Source organism: Mauremys mutica, chromosome 17 (assembly GCF_020497125.1).
Source record: "Mauremys mutica isolate MM-2020 ecotype Southern chromosome 17, ASM2049712v1, whole genome shotgun sequence".
Lineage (NCBI taxonomy): Eukaryota > Metazoa > Chordata > Testudines > Geoemydidae > Mauremys > Mauremys mutica.
Window position 1 is genome coordinate 6479874 of NC_059088.1, and position 15628 is coordinate 6495501.

The 15628-nt window shown below is 65.7% G+C and overlaps 1 protein-coding gene across 3 annotated transcripts in view; it reads right to left on the reverse strand.

Moving 5' to 3' along the window:
• Positions 1-4518: 4518 nt before the first annotated feature.
• LOC123351635 (guanylate-binding protein 1-like) overlaps positions 4519-15628 on the reverse strand; it is a 45157-nt gene continuing 34047 nt past the window's right edge. Inside the window, exons 1-11 of one of the 3 annotated variants that reach the window (XM_044991122.1) lie at positions 10961-11158; positions 10613-10740; positions 9125-9234; positions 8759-8789; positions 8404-8569; positions 7816-8058; positions 6990-7270; positions 6646-6858; positions 6142-6244; positions 5435-5628; positions 4519-4812 (exon numbers count right to left, since the gene is read on the reverse strand). In XM_044991122.1, coding sequence (XP_044847057.1) covers positions 4693-4812; positions 5435-5628; positions 6142-6244; positions 6646-6858; positions 6990-7270; positions 7816-8058; positions 8404-8569; positions 8759-8789; positions 9125-9234; positions 10613-10740; positions 10961-11147 — 1776 coding nt within the window. In that variant the 5' untranslated portion in view covers positions 11148-11158 and the 3' untranslated portion in view covers positions 4519-4692. Of the gene's footprint in view, positions 4813-5434; positions 5629-6141; positions 6245-6645; positions 6859-6989; positions 7271-7815; positions 8059-8403; positions 8615-8719; positions 8790-9124; positions 9235-10612; positions 10741-10960; positions 11159-15628 lie in introns of those variants that run through there. The other 2 variants (XM_044991123.1, XM_044991124.1) reach the window with 2 other exon arrangements.

Consider the following 15628-nt stretch of genomic DNA (forward strand, 5'->3'; position numbering starts at 1 on the left):
AAGCTATTGCTCCTCCCCCCCCCCTTTTTTTTAAATTTGTTTAAAAGGAAGACAGTGATATTGCATTGGCAAATTCCCCATAGAAAGAAAGAGTGGAACAAAAGAATAATAAAGGCACCTCAACTTCCCCTCATTTATGGAGGACAGTCTTCTAATATGCATCCAGATATCCTCCAATCACACAAGCTGAAAATTGTTCCACTTTACTGCAGCTCTGTAACCATATGGGAACCAATCCTGTCTGTGTTTTGTGCACATCCAAAATTCCTGCTGGGGAGAGAGCCCAGGCCCTGGGGCGGCAGGGGATTGCGGGTGGGGGGAGGGCACTGGTAGGGGGGAAATGAGGGAGCCCAGTGCTGGGGCGGCAGGGGGTGCGGGTGTGGGGGAGAGCCCAGGGCTGGGATAGCAGGGGAGTGCAGGGGAGAAGCCCAGGGCTGGGGTGGGGGGCAGCCAAAATTTTTTTTGCTTGGGGCGGCAAAAAACCTAGAGCCAGCCCTGGTTGTGAGCCAGCATCAAGCTGCTGCAAAGGCGCCATGGGGTGGAGTTACCCCAGCACAGGGTCTGGGCCTGGGGCCGGGTGACCCCCTGGCACGGCCTTTGCCAGCAGTGGGCCAGGCGGGCGCCTGCCGCAATCCCTGTGGTTCGGGCACCGAGCAGCCCGGGCGGATTTCCCAGGGTGCCGGCTGGGGGGAGCCTCGTGGGCTTCCAAGACCGGCCCTGTGTGTCCCGGCCTGGGAGGTTTTAACGCTGAGTGACAGGGGCTGGGATGTGGGACACCCCCTCCCCCGCTCCACACCCTGAGAGCAGTGAGCAATTCCTGGCCTGTGCCCCCCCCCCGACCAGAGCGGGCACCTAATCCCCCGTGGGAGACACGGAGCAGGGCTCCTGGGCTCTCCCCAGCTCTGGGAGGGGAGTGGGGGCTGGTGGTTAGAGCAGGGGAGGCTGGGAGCCAGGACTCCTGGGTTCTCTCCCTGGCTCTGGGAGGGGAGTGGGGGCTGGTGGTTAGAGCAGGGGGGGCTGGGAGTTAGTGAACCCCAAAGGTATTAACTCCCTTCAGTCGGGTTTGTCTGGCTCCGTCGGGTTTCCCAGGAGATCGTCGGGGGAAGGACACCTGGGGCGGGCGCTGCCCCGAGGGGCTAACCGGGGTGTATGGAGCACGGTGAAGGACGAGCTGCTGGGGTGAATCCCCGTGCGGGCTCGGGAGGGAGGGTCAGACTCGGTCTGCAGGGCCTGGAGCAATCCCGGGTTCGGCTGCGCTCGGGGGAGCCCCCACCTCTGCCCCTCAGTCTGTGCCCGTCCGGCCGCACGGGGACCTGGCGCGGCCCTGCTCCCAGCTCCGTGGGGCTCACTGCGGCAGGGGCCCCCGCAGCGAGTCCTCAGGGGGCGTCCTCCGAAGGCTGCCGGGGATGGGGTCCGAGACACCACAGCCGACACCGCGGCCGCCAGCAGCGTTTTCACCCAGAGCCGGCAGCGCCTCCCCTCAGCTCAGCTCCCCCCAGGTCCTGCCGGCTCTGGGCAGGGCGAGGGGCAGCCTGCGCGCAGGGCGCCCCAGCCCCGGAGCCGAGCCAGGGGAACCCGCCCGCCGCGCTCCGAAGTGACTCGCTTCACTTTCTCCCCTGCCGGTGGAGCGGCTCCAGTCAAAGCGACAGCGGCTCCGGAAGCAGCTCAAGCCAGAGCAGGGGCCTGATTCTCCTGCTGGCCAGAAACGTTCGGTCGCCCCCCAGAGTCCCAGGAAACGTTACCCCCATTGCTGCGCTCCTACATTGGGGGGTGCTTGTGTCCAGCCGGCCCCCTGCTCTGATGGCTGGGGGGGGCCCTTGCGGCTACGCTCGTTACACACCCTGCTTCTCTTGTTTTTTTAGGGCTTCTGGGACTGACTCTCCGGTTGTGGCTCCATCCCAGGGCTCCCGATCCCCCCCATCGCATCACCGCCCGCCAGGCCCATCGGCGGATCTGGGGCGCTCAGGGAATCCGTCCCTCACCGTCAGGTCGTTGGGACCCACTGGGGCTCTTTTGAGAAGGCCGGGCCCTGAACATGAATAATGCCCCCGGGCTTGTGACGCCCTCGTCCGCGGTAGCGACCTCAGAGCCCCCTCGCCCCACCCTGCCGCTCTCCTTTGCTCCAGCTCTGTCTGTGTGACCAGATCTCGGAGCTCAGACATGCTTGCGGGGGGGGCCAGGTGCCACACGCTGAGCTCGCAGCACGTCCCTTAAGGCATTTGTGTCAGAGCAGGGTTCTTTGCGGGTGCTCCCTGGGTGTTTGCAGGGGGTGATGCCTGCCATGACCCGCATTCATCCCCTGCGGGATGGCTCCCCTTGGGGCTCTTCATTAGGTTCCTGCATCCTGCTGGCCGCCTGCAGCATTAGATGGGGGACCCATTTGTTCCCCATGGCTCGCAAACGGGGGGAAGAAAGTCTCGTTTTCCGTTTTCTCTTCTCAGTCGCTCAATCTCCCCATCAGAGTCACTGGGGAAGCAGCCCAGGACCTGGGGAGAGGTCAGGGACCTGCTGGCTTTAGATGGGATCCAGCCGTTCAACAGCCCACGGGCCTCACCCGTCTGTGGGGCTGGTCCCCAAGGGAGACGGGTCGATCTGGTTCTGTGAGGCCCATCGGAAGCTTGAAGCCCTCGCGGTGTCCGCTGCCGACCCCCTGCCTAGGCCTGGGGAGATTCCAGACAAGCTGGGGGGTGGCTCGTTACCTCCGTACTCTGGATCTCACCAAGGGCGACTGGCAGGTGCCTGTGAGCCCAGATGCCAGGTTGAAATCTGCCTTCACCCCCCCTTTGGGGCTCGTCGAGCTCCTGGTCCTGCCTTTCGACCTCAAGGGGGGTCGGCCACCTCCCAGCGCCGGGGGGGTCAGTTACTGAGGTGGGTGGAGAACTTGGCCCTGGCCTATATTGACGATATCTGTGTCTTTAGCCAGACCTGGGAGGAACCGGTGTCCCAGGGGAAGAGGGGGCCGGGCTGCCTCAAGGAGGTGGGACTGTCGGGAAAAGCCGAGAAGTGCAAGGTGGGGATGATCAGAGACTGGCCCATGCCCCAGACCAAGACACACGCCCAGGCCTTTATCAGGATGGCGGGTGCTACCGGAGGTTTGCACCCCACGTTAGCCCCCTCGCTGCCCCACCCCTGAGCTACGAGAGGGGGAAGCCAGACGAGGCGGCCTGGACCGAGCAGGGCCAGAGGGTCTCTGTGCACTGAAGGAGGCTCTAATCCAGGGCCTGGTAAATCTGGCAAACCCAGACTTTGCCAAGCCCTTTGCTGTGTTCACCGACGCCTCGGACGCAGGGCTGGGCGCGGTGCTGATGCCGCCGGTGCTGAGGGGGAGACACCCCATCGGGTACCTGAGCAAGAAGCTGCTGCCCCGGGAGCAGAACTCTGCGGCCTCAGAGAGGAAGGCCTGGCCGTGGTGCCGGCCCTTGGAAAGCTGCAGCTGGGTCTATTTGGGCGGCACTTTACTGTGTGTACTGACCACTCTCCTCCGACAGGGCAGCGTCACATGCCAGGGGCTGATGCCCAGGTGCTGGGGACAGAGACACCTGGTCAGAGGGTGGCCAAGGTCAAGCTGGGGGCTCTTAACCCAGAGAGCCCGAATTGCAGCCCTCCAACCTGAGCACTGGGGAAAGACCCCGTCCCAGTCTGAACCCCAGGGGTATTGGGGTGGGGAAAGGGCACAGGCCCCATAAACCTTCCCACATGCAGCCTGCAAGCGCCATCAAGCACAACAGACCCAGAGGGGGGCCTGAAACTGGCCTGTCCTGGTGTAACCCCCACCAAGGAAGGGGAGAGATGCTGGGGCGTCCCTGGGAACGTGGGTGGGTTCAAACTGCCCCAGGTCACTGGCTGAAGTGACCCCGCTCAGTTCGGTCTCGAAGCGGGGAGAGATGTGACGAAGTGGGAATGTACTTAATGTTTTCGCTGAATACTGTGTGGGTGCCTCAGTTTCCCTTCTGCAGTTCTCAAGGATCTAGGTGGTGGGATCAAGGGCTGTGATTGGTGCAGAGCCCGAGGGGGCCGGTGTGATGGTGTCTGCACAGAGAATGGCCGACGCCCGGTCTCCTGGCAACTGCTGTCCTGGACCCCTCCCCGGCACAGTGTCAGCGGAAGGTGTTGGAGAAAAAAGGGGTCAGGTGACCTCCTGGCCCGGGAACGGGACAAAGGCCAGAGGAGGGGCTGGAGGGGGTCAGTTGGGAGCTGACTGGGGAAATGGAGGGAGGCCAGAACCAGGGTCTGGGCTCCCCAACCCCCAAGATGGACCCGGCCGAGGGGTCCAGTTCTCTGTCCCTACAAGCCCTGCTTGGGGCCGTGTTCCTATGTCACTGACTGAGAGTCCCGGGGAATCGCAGGAAGTGGGGGTGCACGGCCTGACTCCCCCACACTCCGTGACACCCTACAATAACACAGCACTGCATGCAGCACCAGCAAGGTTACAAGAGACCCTACAATAACAAAGCAGAGCAAGCAGCAGGTGCAGTGTTTATGAGAGACCCTACAATAACACACCAGCGTGTACAGCTTTCCAGTATCAAATCTCAGTAAACAACAAGCGTCACTCAGTGCGAAGTCTGAAGCCCTCCACCCGCAAATGGACCAGGACCCTAGTGGTTGGCTCTGCCCAGCACCCCCACGTCTCAGGCTGGTGGGAGGGGAGCCAGCCCAGCCCTGCTCCCCGAGGCCTCTGGGTCTCTGTTCTCAGCAGACGACACAGCGGGAGCGCCGGGGCCGGCTCATCTCCTTCCTCAGGTTCTGCATCTGCTGCTGCAACTGCGCCACCTCCCCCCGGAGCCCCTCGCGCAGCAGCCGCTCCTGCTCCTGGGGGACAGAGCCGAGGGTTAGTGCCACCGACACAGAGCTGGGGGGCTCTGGAGCGGGGGGCCAGGGGTCCTGGCTCCCACCTCCCCTCCCCGCTCTAACCACCAGCCCCCACCCCACCCCCCTCCCAGAGCCAGGAGACAACCCAGGAGTCCTGGCTCCCAGCCCCCCTGCTCTAACCCACCAGACTCCGCTGACCCCCGCCCAAGCCAGTGAGAGAACCCAGGAGTCCTGGCTCCCACCTTCCCCCCACTCTAACCACCAGACCCCACCCCACTCCCCTCCCAGAGCCAGTGATAGAACCCAGGAGTCCTGGCTCCCAGCCCCAATTAATGCTAATCAGCCAATTCACCATGATCCCTTTCCCTGGCACCAGCTGGTATTTCTCCACCATCTCCCGTTGGTCATCCAGGATGCGCTGGTAGCTCCCGGGCACCGAGTAGCTCCCCTCGCAGACCCATTCAGCTCCCAGAGTCAGGAGAGAAGCCAGGAGTCCTGGCTCCCAGCCCCCCCTGCTCTAACCACTAGACCCCATTCAGCTCCCAGAGCTGGGGATAGAGCCAGGGGGCTCCCACCCCCCTGCTCCAGGCAGCCCAGCTCCCCGGGGTCCCGGGGCGGGTACCTGCAGTTTCAGGGCCAGCGCTGTCTCCTGCTCGGCCAGCAGCTGCCTCCTGTCCTGCTCCATCTTGGCCGTCAGCTGCTGGACGTGCTCCTGGTGGCTGCGCTCCTGGTCCTGCAGCAGCTGCTCCGTCCTGGCCTGCATCTCCTGGCTCAGCTGGGCCTCCCGCTCGGCCGCCTCGGCCCGCGCCCGCTCCACTGGGGGTGGGGAGAGACATAGTCAGGGCCGGGGGCTCAGGGTGCAGAGCCCTGGCCTGGGTCACTGGGGCATCAGTGCCCAGGAGTCACCAGATCTATGGAGCCAGAGCCCTGGCCCTGGGGTCACCGCGTCCATGGGGCACTGGATGTATGGGGCCCTGGGATCACTGGATCTATGGGTCACTGGGCCTGGGAGGTCACAGAGACCCTACCCCGAGGCACCGGATCTATGGGACTGCAGAGCCCTGGTATCTGTAGGGTCCAGGAGTCCCAGTATCTATGGATCCATGAAAGCCAGGGGTCACTGGGTCTATGGGGCCGGGAGGGCCGGGGGTCACTGGACCTATGGGGCCAGGAGGGCCAGGGGTCACTGGGTCTATGGGGCCAGGAGAGCCAGGGGTCACTGGGTCTATGGGGCCATGGCGTTCAGAGGGGTGAGTCTGTGGCCAAGAGATCCCCAGATCCATAGGGCCGTGGGGGTCACAGGACTATAAGCCCCAGCTCTGGAGTCACCTTCAATCTCCCTCTGTCTGTCCGTGAGGCTCTGGTCCGTCTGCAGGACGGCCTGGGCCACCGTCTCCTTGGACTTCAGAAACTGCTGCAGCACCTCGGCTGCCTGGGGGCACCGGGGAGAAAGGGGGTGAGCTGGGGCCCACATCCCCCCCACCTACCTCCCCCACAGATCCAGGGGCCCACAGACCCTATCGCCTGCGTCTCCAGACACCTAGGGGACCCCAGACCAGTGGGAACCTCCACGCTGCCCTCTCATCCCATCAGTCTAGGAGAAGCCTGGACCAAAAACCCACAGCGGGATCCAGCGGTGCCATTAGTGTTTCCCCCCAGGGCACCCACGGGCTGTGTGAGCTGCTCAGAGCCATGGCCAGAAACAGAACCCAGGAGTCCTGGCTCCCAGCCCCCCCTACTCTCACCACCAGACCCCACTGCCCTCCCAGAGCCGGGGACAGAACCCAGGAGTCCTGGCTCCCAGCCCCAATTAATGCTATTCAGCCAATTCACCATGATCCCTTTCTCTGGCACCAGCTGGTATTTCTCCACCATCTCCCGCTGGTCGTCCAGGAGGCGCTGGTAGCCCCCGGGTACCGAGTAGCCCCCCTCGCGGACCCGCTCCTCCAGCTCCTGCGACAGCTCCAAGAGCGCGGCCGTGCACCGGTCTGACGACGCCTGCTCGTTCCGGCGGCAGAGCTCAGCGCGCTTGGAGTCCAGCTCGTCCTGCGGAGAGACGGGACATCGGAGGAGAAAGTCCCTGTGCCCCATTCCCTGCCCCAGAGAGCCGGCCAGGTCCCTGCCCTGGGGCCAGCGCCCTCAACACGGGAAAGGCCTCGTGCCCCATTCCCTGGTACCTTCAGCTGCCGCTGGTATTGCTGCTCCTCGTCCTTGAAGGCGCGCGCCATGAACGCCCGCAGCGCCTCCCGCTCGCACTGGGCGTGCAGCTCCAGCAGCTCCTGCACGCTCTCCGTGGGCAGCGCCACCCGCCGCCCCAGCTGCTCCTCGTAGGCAGCCACGGCCTCCCCCACCGCCGCCAAGTTCTCCATCTGCGCCAGGGCCAGCACCGCGCTCTCCATGCAGGGCACCACCCCGCTGCGGATGGCGTCCACGTAGGTCACCGCCAGGTTCCCCAGCACTGCCGGAGGGGCAGGGTCAGTGCCAGGGGGCCCAGCACGGCCGGAGGGGGGCAGGGTCAGCGCCAGGGGGCCCAGCACGGCCGGAGGGGGGCAGGGTCAGCGCCAGGGGGCCCAGCGCGGCCGGAGGGGCAGGGGCAGCGCCAGGGGCCCAGCGCGGCCGGAGGGGGCAGGGGCAGCGCCAGGGGCCCAGCACGGCCAGAGGGGGGCGGGGGCAGGGGCGGGGGGCCCAGCGCGGCCGGAGGGGACAGGGGCACTGCCACCCAGGCCTCTCTCCATCATCTTCCCTGGGACCCCTCTAACCGGACCTGTTCTGTCTGGCTCTGCACACCCTGTTCCCCACCCCCCACCGCATGGGTCATTTCCATTCCTCTGCTCCACCCCCAGCGCCCGTTCTAACTGCGCACCCCAGAGCTGGCCGCAGGCTCCTGCATTGCTCCCACCAGCGCTGGCCACAGGGACCCCTCCCAGCTCGGTTCACCCGCCCAGCACCCCACGAGCCCCGTTTGCCCCAGTGCCCCCCGGCCCAAGGGCTCCCGACACTCACTGGCCCCAGTCACCACGTGGCCGCCTGGGATGGTCTTGGGCTTCGACGTCTCCCAGACGTGGTGGCAGAACCGGGCCACCTGCTCCTGGAACTCAGAGTCCAGCTCATCCTCCCGCAGCTCCTCCAGCCGGGGCAGGTCCCTCCTGCCGGCCGGCTGGACGAAGACGAAGCATTTCCGGCCCGGGAAGAACTGGCGGATGCACTTTCGGGGCAGGTTGTAGAGCTGGTCCTGCTCGCTGCTGCCTGGCAAGAGAGGGCAGCCGGGCAGAGCCCTTAGCCAAGATGCGGCTGCTTCTGGGGGGCAGCGCGCGACTGATGAACAGATTCCCGTGGGAGGAAGAGACCCTGCTATCCGGGGGAGGGGGACTGAGGGGAGCCGGGGAACCGTCCCAGCTGGAATGTGGCCAGGACAGTGAAAGTCCCAATTCCCAGGAACTGGTAACACTCGCGAGGTGTTGAGCTTGTGTCTTGACCAAAAGTCGCCCCCTGGCAGCACAGCCCTGGGGCCAGCCCTGAGAGCCAGGGGAGAGCCCCCACCCCGCCCCCTTAGCTCTGCCCTCGGGCACTGGGCCGGCACCGCTCCCCTACCTGGCTTTAGTTCCAGGGCGTTCTCCAGGTACTCGTCCTCGGTGATCTCCCGCCCGTCCAGCTCCAGCTGCAGCGTGAAATCCCGCACGGCCCACACGAAGGCCGGGAAGAACCGCACGAACTCGGTCGAATCCTCCCCCTCCTGCCGGCCGCCCTCGCCTGCCGCCTTCACCTCCATGTCCCCTCGGCCGCCCTCAGCCACCGCCTTCACCTTCACGCCTTCACTTGCCAGCTTCACCTTCATGTCCTCTCGGCTGCCCTGACTTGTCGGCTGTACCTTCATGTCCTCTCGGCTGCCCTGACTTGTCGGCTGTACCTTCATGTCCTCTCGGCTGCCCTCAGCCGCCGGCTTCACCTTGATGAGCTCCGTCAGCTCCGTCACGTAGCTGGGGGCCAGCTAAGGAGGAGGAGATGTGGTGCCCCCCGCAGTGGGGTCCCGCTCCCTCAGGGCCCCCCCTACCCACCTGCGATGGGGCTCGGAAGGGACTGCGGGTAGGGGAGAATATTCCATCACAACACCCAGTGCCCTGCACATGAAGGAGCGACTCTGACAGCTGGTGGCAGTAGTGGGTTGTTACCCATCACGCGGAGTGGCCACTAGAGGGGGCCGTGGTGCACACCCTGCGCTGCGGGTCACAATTTTGCTGGGGGTGAAGCGTTTGGATGGAACCGCGGGTCCCTTCCCCGGGGAAGATGCCCCCCAGCCCCCAGGCAAGGATACTGCAGCTGGTCCATGGCCTGCTGGTCGATGGTCCCTTTGCTGTTATAGACCAGGGTGCTGCTGAGCAGCACGGCCAGCGCGAAGATCCACGTGTCGTTCTTCGTGTTGCCCTGGAACGACACCCACCGTCACCATCCTGAGTGCGTCCCAGCCGCAGAGCTCACAGCCCATCACAGAGCACAGCGGGATCGCCAGCCCCATGGCACAGATGGGGAAACTGAGGCACGGGACAGGGTGGCCAGTGGAACAGCCCCCAGCTCTCTGGAGTCCCAGCCCAAGTCACATTGAATTCCCATTCTCCAACTCAGCAGAGTCACTATTCGGGGTTGGCATATTCCCCTCCCCCAACCTGTTAAATCCCCAGCTCCCGGAGGCATGGGAGAGGGCGGGAGGTCCCACTGCTCCCCTCTTACTGATGAAAGTTCCTAAGCCACACGGCTGCATTTACACTTTGAGAAGGCGACACCTCCCTGCCCCCTGGGGTCCAGCTGCAGCGGCCCCCACTGCAGGCTGGGGGTTTGCAGCTGCTCTCGTGCATTTTTCAGGTTCCATCCTCTTTTATCGCCAGTGGCGGCAACACCGGCTCTTCCCTCTCCCTACGGCAGAGCAAAGCCAACATATGGCCAAGGCTGCGGGATCCTTCTCAAAAGATCCATTTTATCTGAGCCCCCCTCCAGAGTGAATGTATTTATTGTCACACCCCCTCTGGCAGGCGGGTGGGGAAACTGAGTCCAAGCTCACACCGGGGGTCTGTGGAGCAGGGATTTGAACCCGGCTCTCCGGAATGCCAGCCCTGCCCTCCATCCCTACAGTGGGGCGGGAAATTGTCACTGAAGAACATCCAGTTTTTGACACCAAAACCACTGACGAAACGGGGACAGTTAAGGTGAATTTCCTCACTTGAAAAATTATTGGGAATAAAAGTTTCTGAATTGTGGAAACGGCTCAACTGGGTTTTTCAAGGCAAAACGACGTCTCGGTGTCAATGTTTTCGTAAATTTGGACCAAGTTCAAAAGAAAAAAAATGGAAAATAAAAATAAAACGTTTGGAAATGATCCACGTTTTTTGCGTGAGCCGAACCCAGGGCACGTTTCCGATTTTCGAGCCCTGGCACTTTCCCCCCACTTTGACAATTCAGGACAGGAACCATTTTAAACGTCTCAACAGCTCGTCCTGGGCGGGAGAAGCGTTTCCAGCCCCACCCCAGTCTCCCTTCCCAGCCCCGCCACGGCATCCCCAGCCCTCCGGACATTGGCACGGCCCCTGAGAGGGCGCTGGCTCCGCTTCAGACGCTGCCGCCTCCTCCTCCTGCAGGGGGTTTGCTAGGAGTGTCTGTGCGCAGAGGGGCAGGGAGCTCCTTAAATACCCCATCCCCTTTCCCAGCATGCCTTGCCCTGAACTACAACTCCCAGCAGCCCCTGCATGCCGAGGGGCGTTCCATCCTGCAAAGCTAATTGGCTGATTCTCATACGCTGCCCCCCACTCACCTTGCCCACATCGCTCAGCCCCTCGGTGTCCAGCAGCACCAGGGTGTGGCCGGCCCGGCGGGGGTGGGGCAGGCACCACATCCAGATGCCCTTGGTGTGCGACTGGATGGTGGAGCCCAGCGAGAACCCTGGGGAGAGAGGGGCGGAGCTGGGACAGACACAGAGAGAGGGGACCCAGGAGTCCTGCCCCCCGACCCCACTCCCCTCCCAGTGCCAGGGAGAGAACCCAGGAGTCCTGGCTCCCAGCCCCTCCCTCCTCCTCTCACCCACTAGACCCCACTCCCCTCCCAGTGCCAGGGAGAGAACCCAGGAGTCCTGGCGCCCGGAGGCCGGGCTCACGTCTCTCACCCGTTCTCTTGCTGGCCAGTCGGTTCATGAGGTAGGACTTGCCGGTGCGGTACAGGCCGGCGATGGCCACCACCACCACGGGCTGGGAGATGTCCGCCAGCACCTGCAGCGCCTCCTGCTGCACCCGCAGCTCCCCCGCCGGGCTGTTCTCCACCAGGCAGATGGGGGCCAGCATGGGGATCTCCATCGCGCTGGGGGGGAGGCCTGCGGGACACGGAGTGGGGAGGGTCAGCGGGGGGGGATGAGACACAGAGCCGGGCCCCCCAAACTGCGGGAGACCCTTCCCCCGCCCCGTGCAGCGTACGGACCCCAGCGTCGCCCGCTGCAGCTCACCCCGGGGCAGACAAGCCCTGGCGCTCCTGGGCAGCGCTGCAGACCCCCAGCCGGTGCCCCTGGGCTCTGGTGGCGATTTGAAGGGCCGAAGTGGCCACTGCAGCAGCAGGCGGGCGCCCCGGGCCCTTTAAAATCGCCAGGCCCAGGGGCAGCTGCCCCTTTTCCTCGCCCCCGATGGGTTGGGTTTGCGTCCTGGCCGCATCGACCCACTTTCACCTCCGCTCGTTAGTCCCTGGACGCAGGACCTGGCGCTTCGCCCGGTGAAATCTCGTCCCGTTTCTGTGACTCCAGTTCACAGGGTCGCCCAGGTCACCGGGTGCGATATTCCGGTCCTCCCCGGCCCTGCCAATGCCTCCCCCCCCCCAGGCCAGCCGCACCCCCCCCCCGTGGGCCAAGAGCCGTAATGAACCCGGTAAATCCGGCTGGTCCCAGACAGAGCCGTGAGGGGCTCCGCTAGCGACTCCCCAGCCTGGCAGTTCCCCGGTCAGGGTGACCCGCTGTCGTCCCCCCTTCAACCACTTCCGTGTCCCCCTTCCCGGTCTCCTAGTAACCCCCGTCTCCTCCCAGGTGAGGGACAGTCTGGGGGCCCTGGGCCAAACGCCTCCCGGCCCCGGGGAGACTCGAGCCACCGCGTGTCCTGTGGGTCCCCTCCCGGACAGACCCTGGGACTGCTCCGCCCCCTGCAGCCCACGCGTGAACCGGCCCCTGGCTCCGCATAACGCCCGGCGCCCCCGGGCCGCCCCGACCCGCCCCCCCTCCCGGACAGACCCTGGGACTGCGCGCTCCGCCCCCTGCAGCCCACGCGTGAACCGGCCCCTGGCTCCGCGTAACGCCCGGCGCCCCCGGCGCGCCCAGACCCGGCCCAGGGGCGCAGCCGGGAGCAGCTCCCGGCCCCTCGCTCCGGCTCCCCGAGGCTGGGGGGAGCCCCCTATTCCCCCCACACACAAACTCCACCCGGCTCGACTGGGACCAGCCCCCCGTGGGCAGCTCCCACGCCCCGGCGAGGCCCCGGGCGCCCGCTGCCCATGGCTGCCCCCCCGGCCCGGCTGCCCCTGCCCTGACCCCCGTGGATCCGAGCCCCCGGGGGCCGCCCAGGGGAGCAGCCGGGACGGGACCCACCTGCCCGGGCCGCGGGGTCCGCGGTCTCCCTCCCGCGGCGCTGGGCGGCTCGGAGCCGAGCCAGGAAACGGAGCGAGTCCGATGGAACCCGAAAGCAGCGGATGCGGCCGCTTTATCCAGGGATCCAGCCCGACCCCCTGGCGGCGCCGCCCCTCGCCCACCCCGGGACCGGCCCCACAGCACCGGCCACAGCCTCCAGGTGCCCCCCCCCCCCGCCCCGCACTGCGGGGGCACGAACACCCCATCTCTGCCAATCTGACCCCGGGGAAACCCCTGCTCTGGGTCCCCTCCAAGAGCCGGGGAGAGAACCCAGGAGTCCTGGCTCCCAGCCCCCCCTGCTCTAACCCACCAGCCCCCACTCCCCTCCCAGAGCCAGGGAGAGAACCCAGGAGTCCTGGCTCCCAGCCCCCACTGCTCTAACCACCAGCCCCCACTCCCCTCCCAGAGCCAGGGAGAGAACCCAGGAGTCCTGGCTCCCAGCCCCCCTGCTCTAACCACCAGCCCCCACTCCCCTCCCAGAGCCGGGGAGAGAACCCAGGAGTCCTGGCTCCCAGCCCCCTCTGCTCTAACCACCAGCCCCAACTCCCCTCCCAGAGCCGGGGAGAGAACCCAGGAGTCCTGGCTCCCAGCATCCTGCTCTAACCACCAGCCCCCACTCCCCTCCCAGAGCCAGGGAGAGAACCCAGGAGTCCTGGCTCCCAGCCCCCCTGCTCTAACCACCAGCCCCCACTCCCCTCCCAGAGCCCGGGAGAGAACCCAGGAGTCCTGGCTCCCAGCCCACCTCCACAACCCTCACAGTAAAGGCTGGCCCCGATGCAGTCCTCAGGGGTGCTGGGCTGCAGGGAGCGGGGCGGGGGGTCAGTAGGGGGCACCGGGCAGGGAGCAGGGCGGGGGGCAGGTAGGGGGGGCCAGGCAGCAGGGAGTGGGTTGGGGGGGTCAGTAGGGGGCGCCAGGTGGCAGGGAGTGGGTTGGGGGGAGGGAAACTGAGGCGGGGGGTGGTGAGGCAGTGCCTGTAGCTGAGCTTGGACCCAGCACCCACGCCCAGCACACTCTGCCCTCTAAGCAAGGGGGCAGCAGGAGGCTTTGCAGCAAGGCCGCCTGCTAGATGCACTTCGGACCACTGTGCTGTGTGTCATGGCCCCTGTACTACCAGCATCTGCCTCTGCGCCTGGAGAGCCGGTGTGGCGAATCCGGGGTTACACCCCCCAGGATGGAGACGCAGGCCCCAGGGGCTCCGGTCGTCCCCACCAGCTGGGTGGCTGCAGGGTCAGCTGGGGTCACCGGCTCGGAGAGACTCAACCCTCCACCCCCCCTCCCCCGGTTTCCCGGAATCAGCCTCCTGCTAGGAAAGGCTCCGGCTGCTTTGGGTTTCCACCTGCCTCTGACGCTCAGGGGATTTGGAGCTGCCACACGCGGCTCGTTGGCCTGGTATGTGAGTTGGCATCAGGGACAGTCTCTGAAAACGTCCGTTCCACGTGCAGCCGCAGCCGCAGCCTGAACAGGAACCGTCCGGGAGGGGCCGGCGGTGCGGGGGCGATAATCGGACACACTCACATGCTGCTGGCCGGGGGCCGCCCGGGCCACCCCTGAGCTCTGCCGGCAGCTGTGGGCGCCCAGCTCCAAAAGAGCCGTGAGAACTGGAGGAGGGGCCGAGAGGGGCCATAACACTATTTGGAGGTGGGAGCCGGCTCCCCCCGGGGAGAGCTTGAAAAGACGGGGGCTGGTCAGCTTGGCAAAGAGACACCTGGGGGGGGTGACTGAGGTCTCTACAATTGTCACGGACTCACAGGTCGGGCCCACGCGTGGCCCCGTGTGGTCCGTGGGGGGGGGGGTGCCCCTTCCAGTGCGACAGCCCCTCTCGGGGGGGCCACTGTCTCCCGGGGTCAGGCCCCTCCACCTCCTGGAGCCGCACCTCTCGGAGCCTCAGCACGTCTGTCTCTGCCGTGGGCCCCCCAGGGAGTCCCCTCGCTCCGGACCCCCTGGGGCCTCCTCACCCCCGAAGGGGACGATCCCCCCCCCCGTTCTCTAGCCCGGAGCGACTCTCCCCCAGCGTAACACAGGAGGTTTATTGAGAGTTGAACCCAGCACAGGAAACTCTCCAGCCTCAGGCCTGGCCTCCCTCAGCCCAGCACATCCCAGTCCCCCTGCAGCCAGGGGGGCTCTGCCTGCTCCCCCTCCAGCCCTGAGCCCCCCTGCTCCCAGCTGGGCATCCAATACCCCCGGCCCCAGGCCCCCTCTGTCCATTGGCTTCTCTCCAGGGAAACAGGGTCATAAACAGGCCGGCCTGGGTCTCCTCTGCTCTCAGCCCCCCTCTGGCCCCTCTGGCTGGAGCCGGCTGGTCAGGTCACCGGGCCCCTCTCCCCGCAGCCCATTGTCCCCCACTGGCCAGAACCGGCTGCGACTCCTGAGCTGGGTCTCTGGGTCCCCAGGTCACCAGTCGCTGGGGTCTCCATCCTCCAGGCCGGGCCGGGGTCCCGAGTCCCTCTCCAGTCCTGTGCACCAACAAACTCCCTCCCCCCTCCCCTCCCCTCGTTAAACCAGTCACACCCGGGGACACTGAGCCCCCCCCCTGCATGCCCCCCACTGGGAAACTCAGAAAACCCAAGAAAACCCCCCACTTTGTCACAACAATCATGACTGGTGCAGAGAAATGTGTCTTCACATGTCACGCGAACTGGGGCCACCCGCTGACATTAATGAGCAGCAGGTTTCAACCCAACAGCAGGAAGTATTTCTTCACCCAAGGCTCCGTTAACCTGTGGAACTCCCTGCCAGGGGATGTTGTGAAAGCCAGCAGGAGAGCAGGGTTCAGCAAGAACTAGCTGAGTTCCTGGAGGATCGGGCTCTCAGTGGCTATTAGCCAGGATGGGCGGGGACGCCAGCCCTTGCGCTGGGTGTCCCTGGCAAGGGGTGGCAGGGGATGATGGGTGACTGGCTGATGGCCTGTTCTGTTTGCTCCCTCTAAAGCAGCTGGCACCCGCCACGCTCAGCAGCCCGGATCTGAGGCTAGAGGGGCCGTCGGGCTGACCCAGTCTGGCTGTTCTTACGTTCTGGCAGCTGGCGGCGCTGGGCCCAGTGAGGCAGTGGGGGGCGCTGTGCCGCAGGGGCGGGGGGCTTGGCTGGGAATGTCCCGCTGCAGAGTGTGGGGCGGGCAGCTCAGAGGAGGGCGCTGTGCTGCAGGGAGCAGGGTGGGGGCTCAGAGGGGGGTGCAGTGCC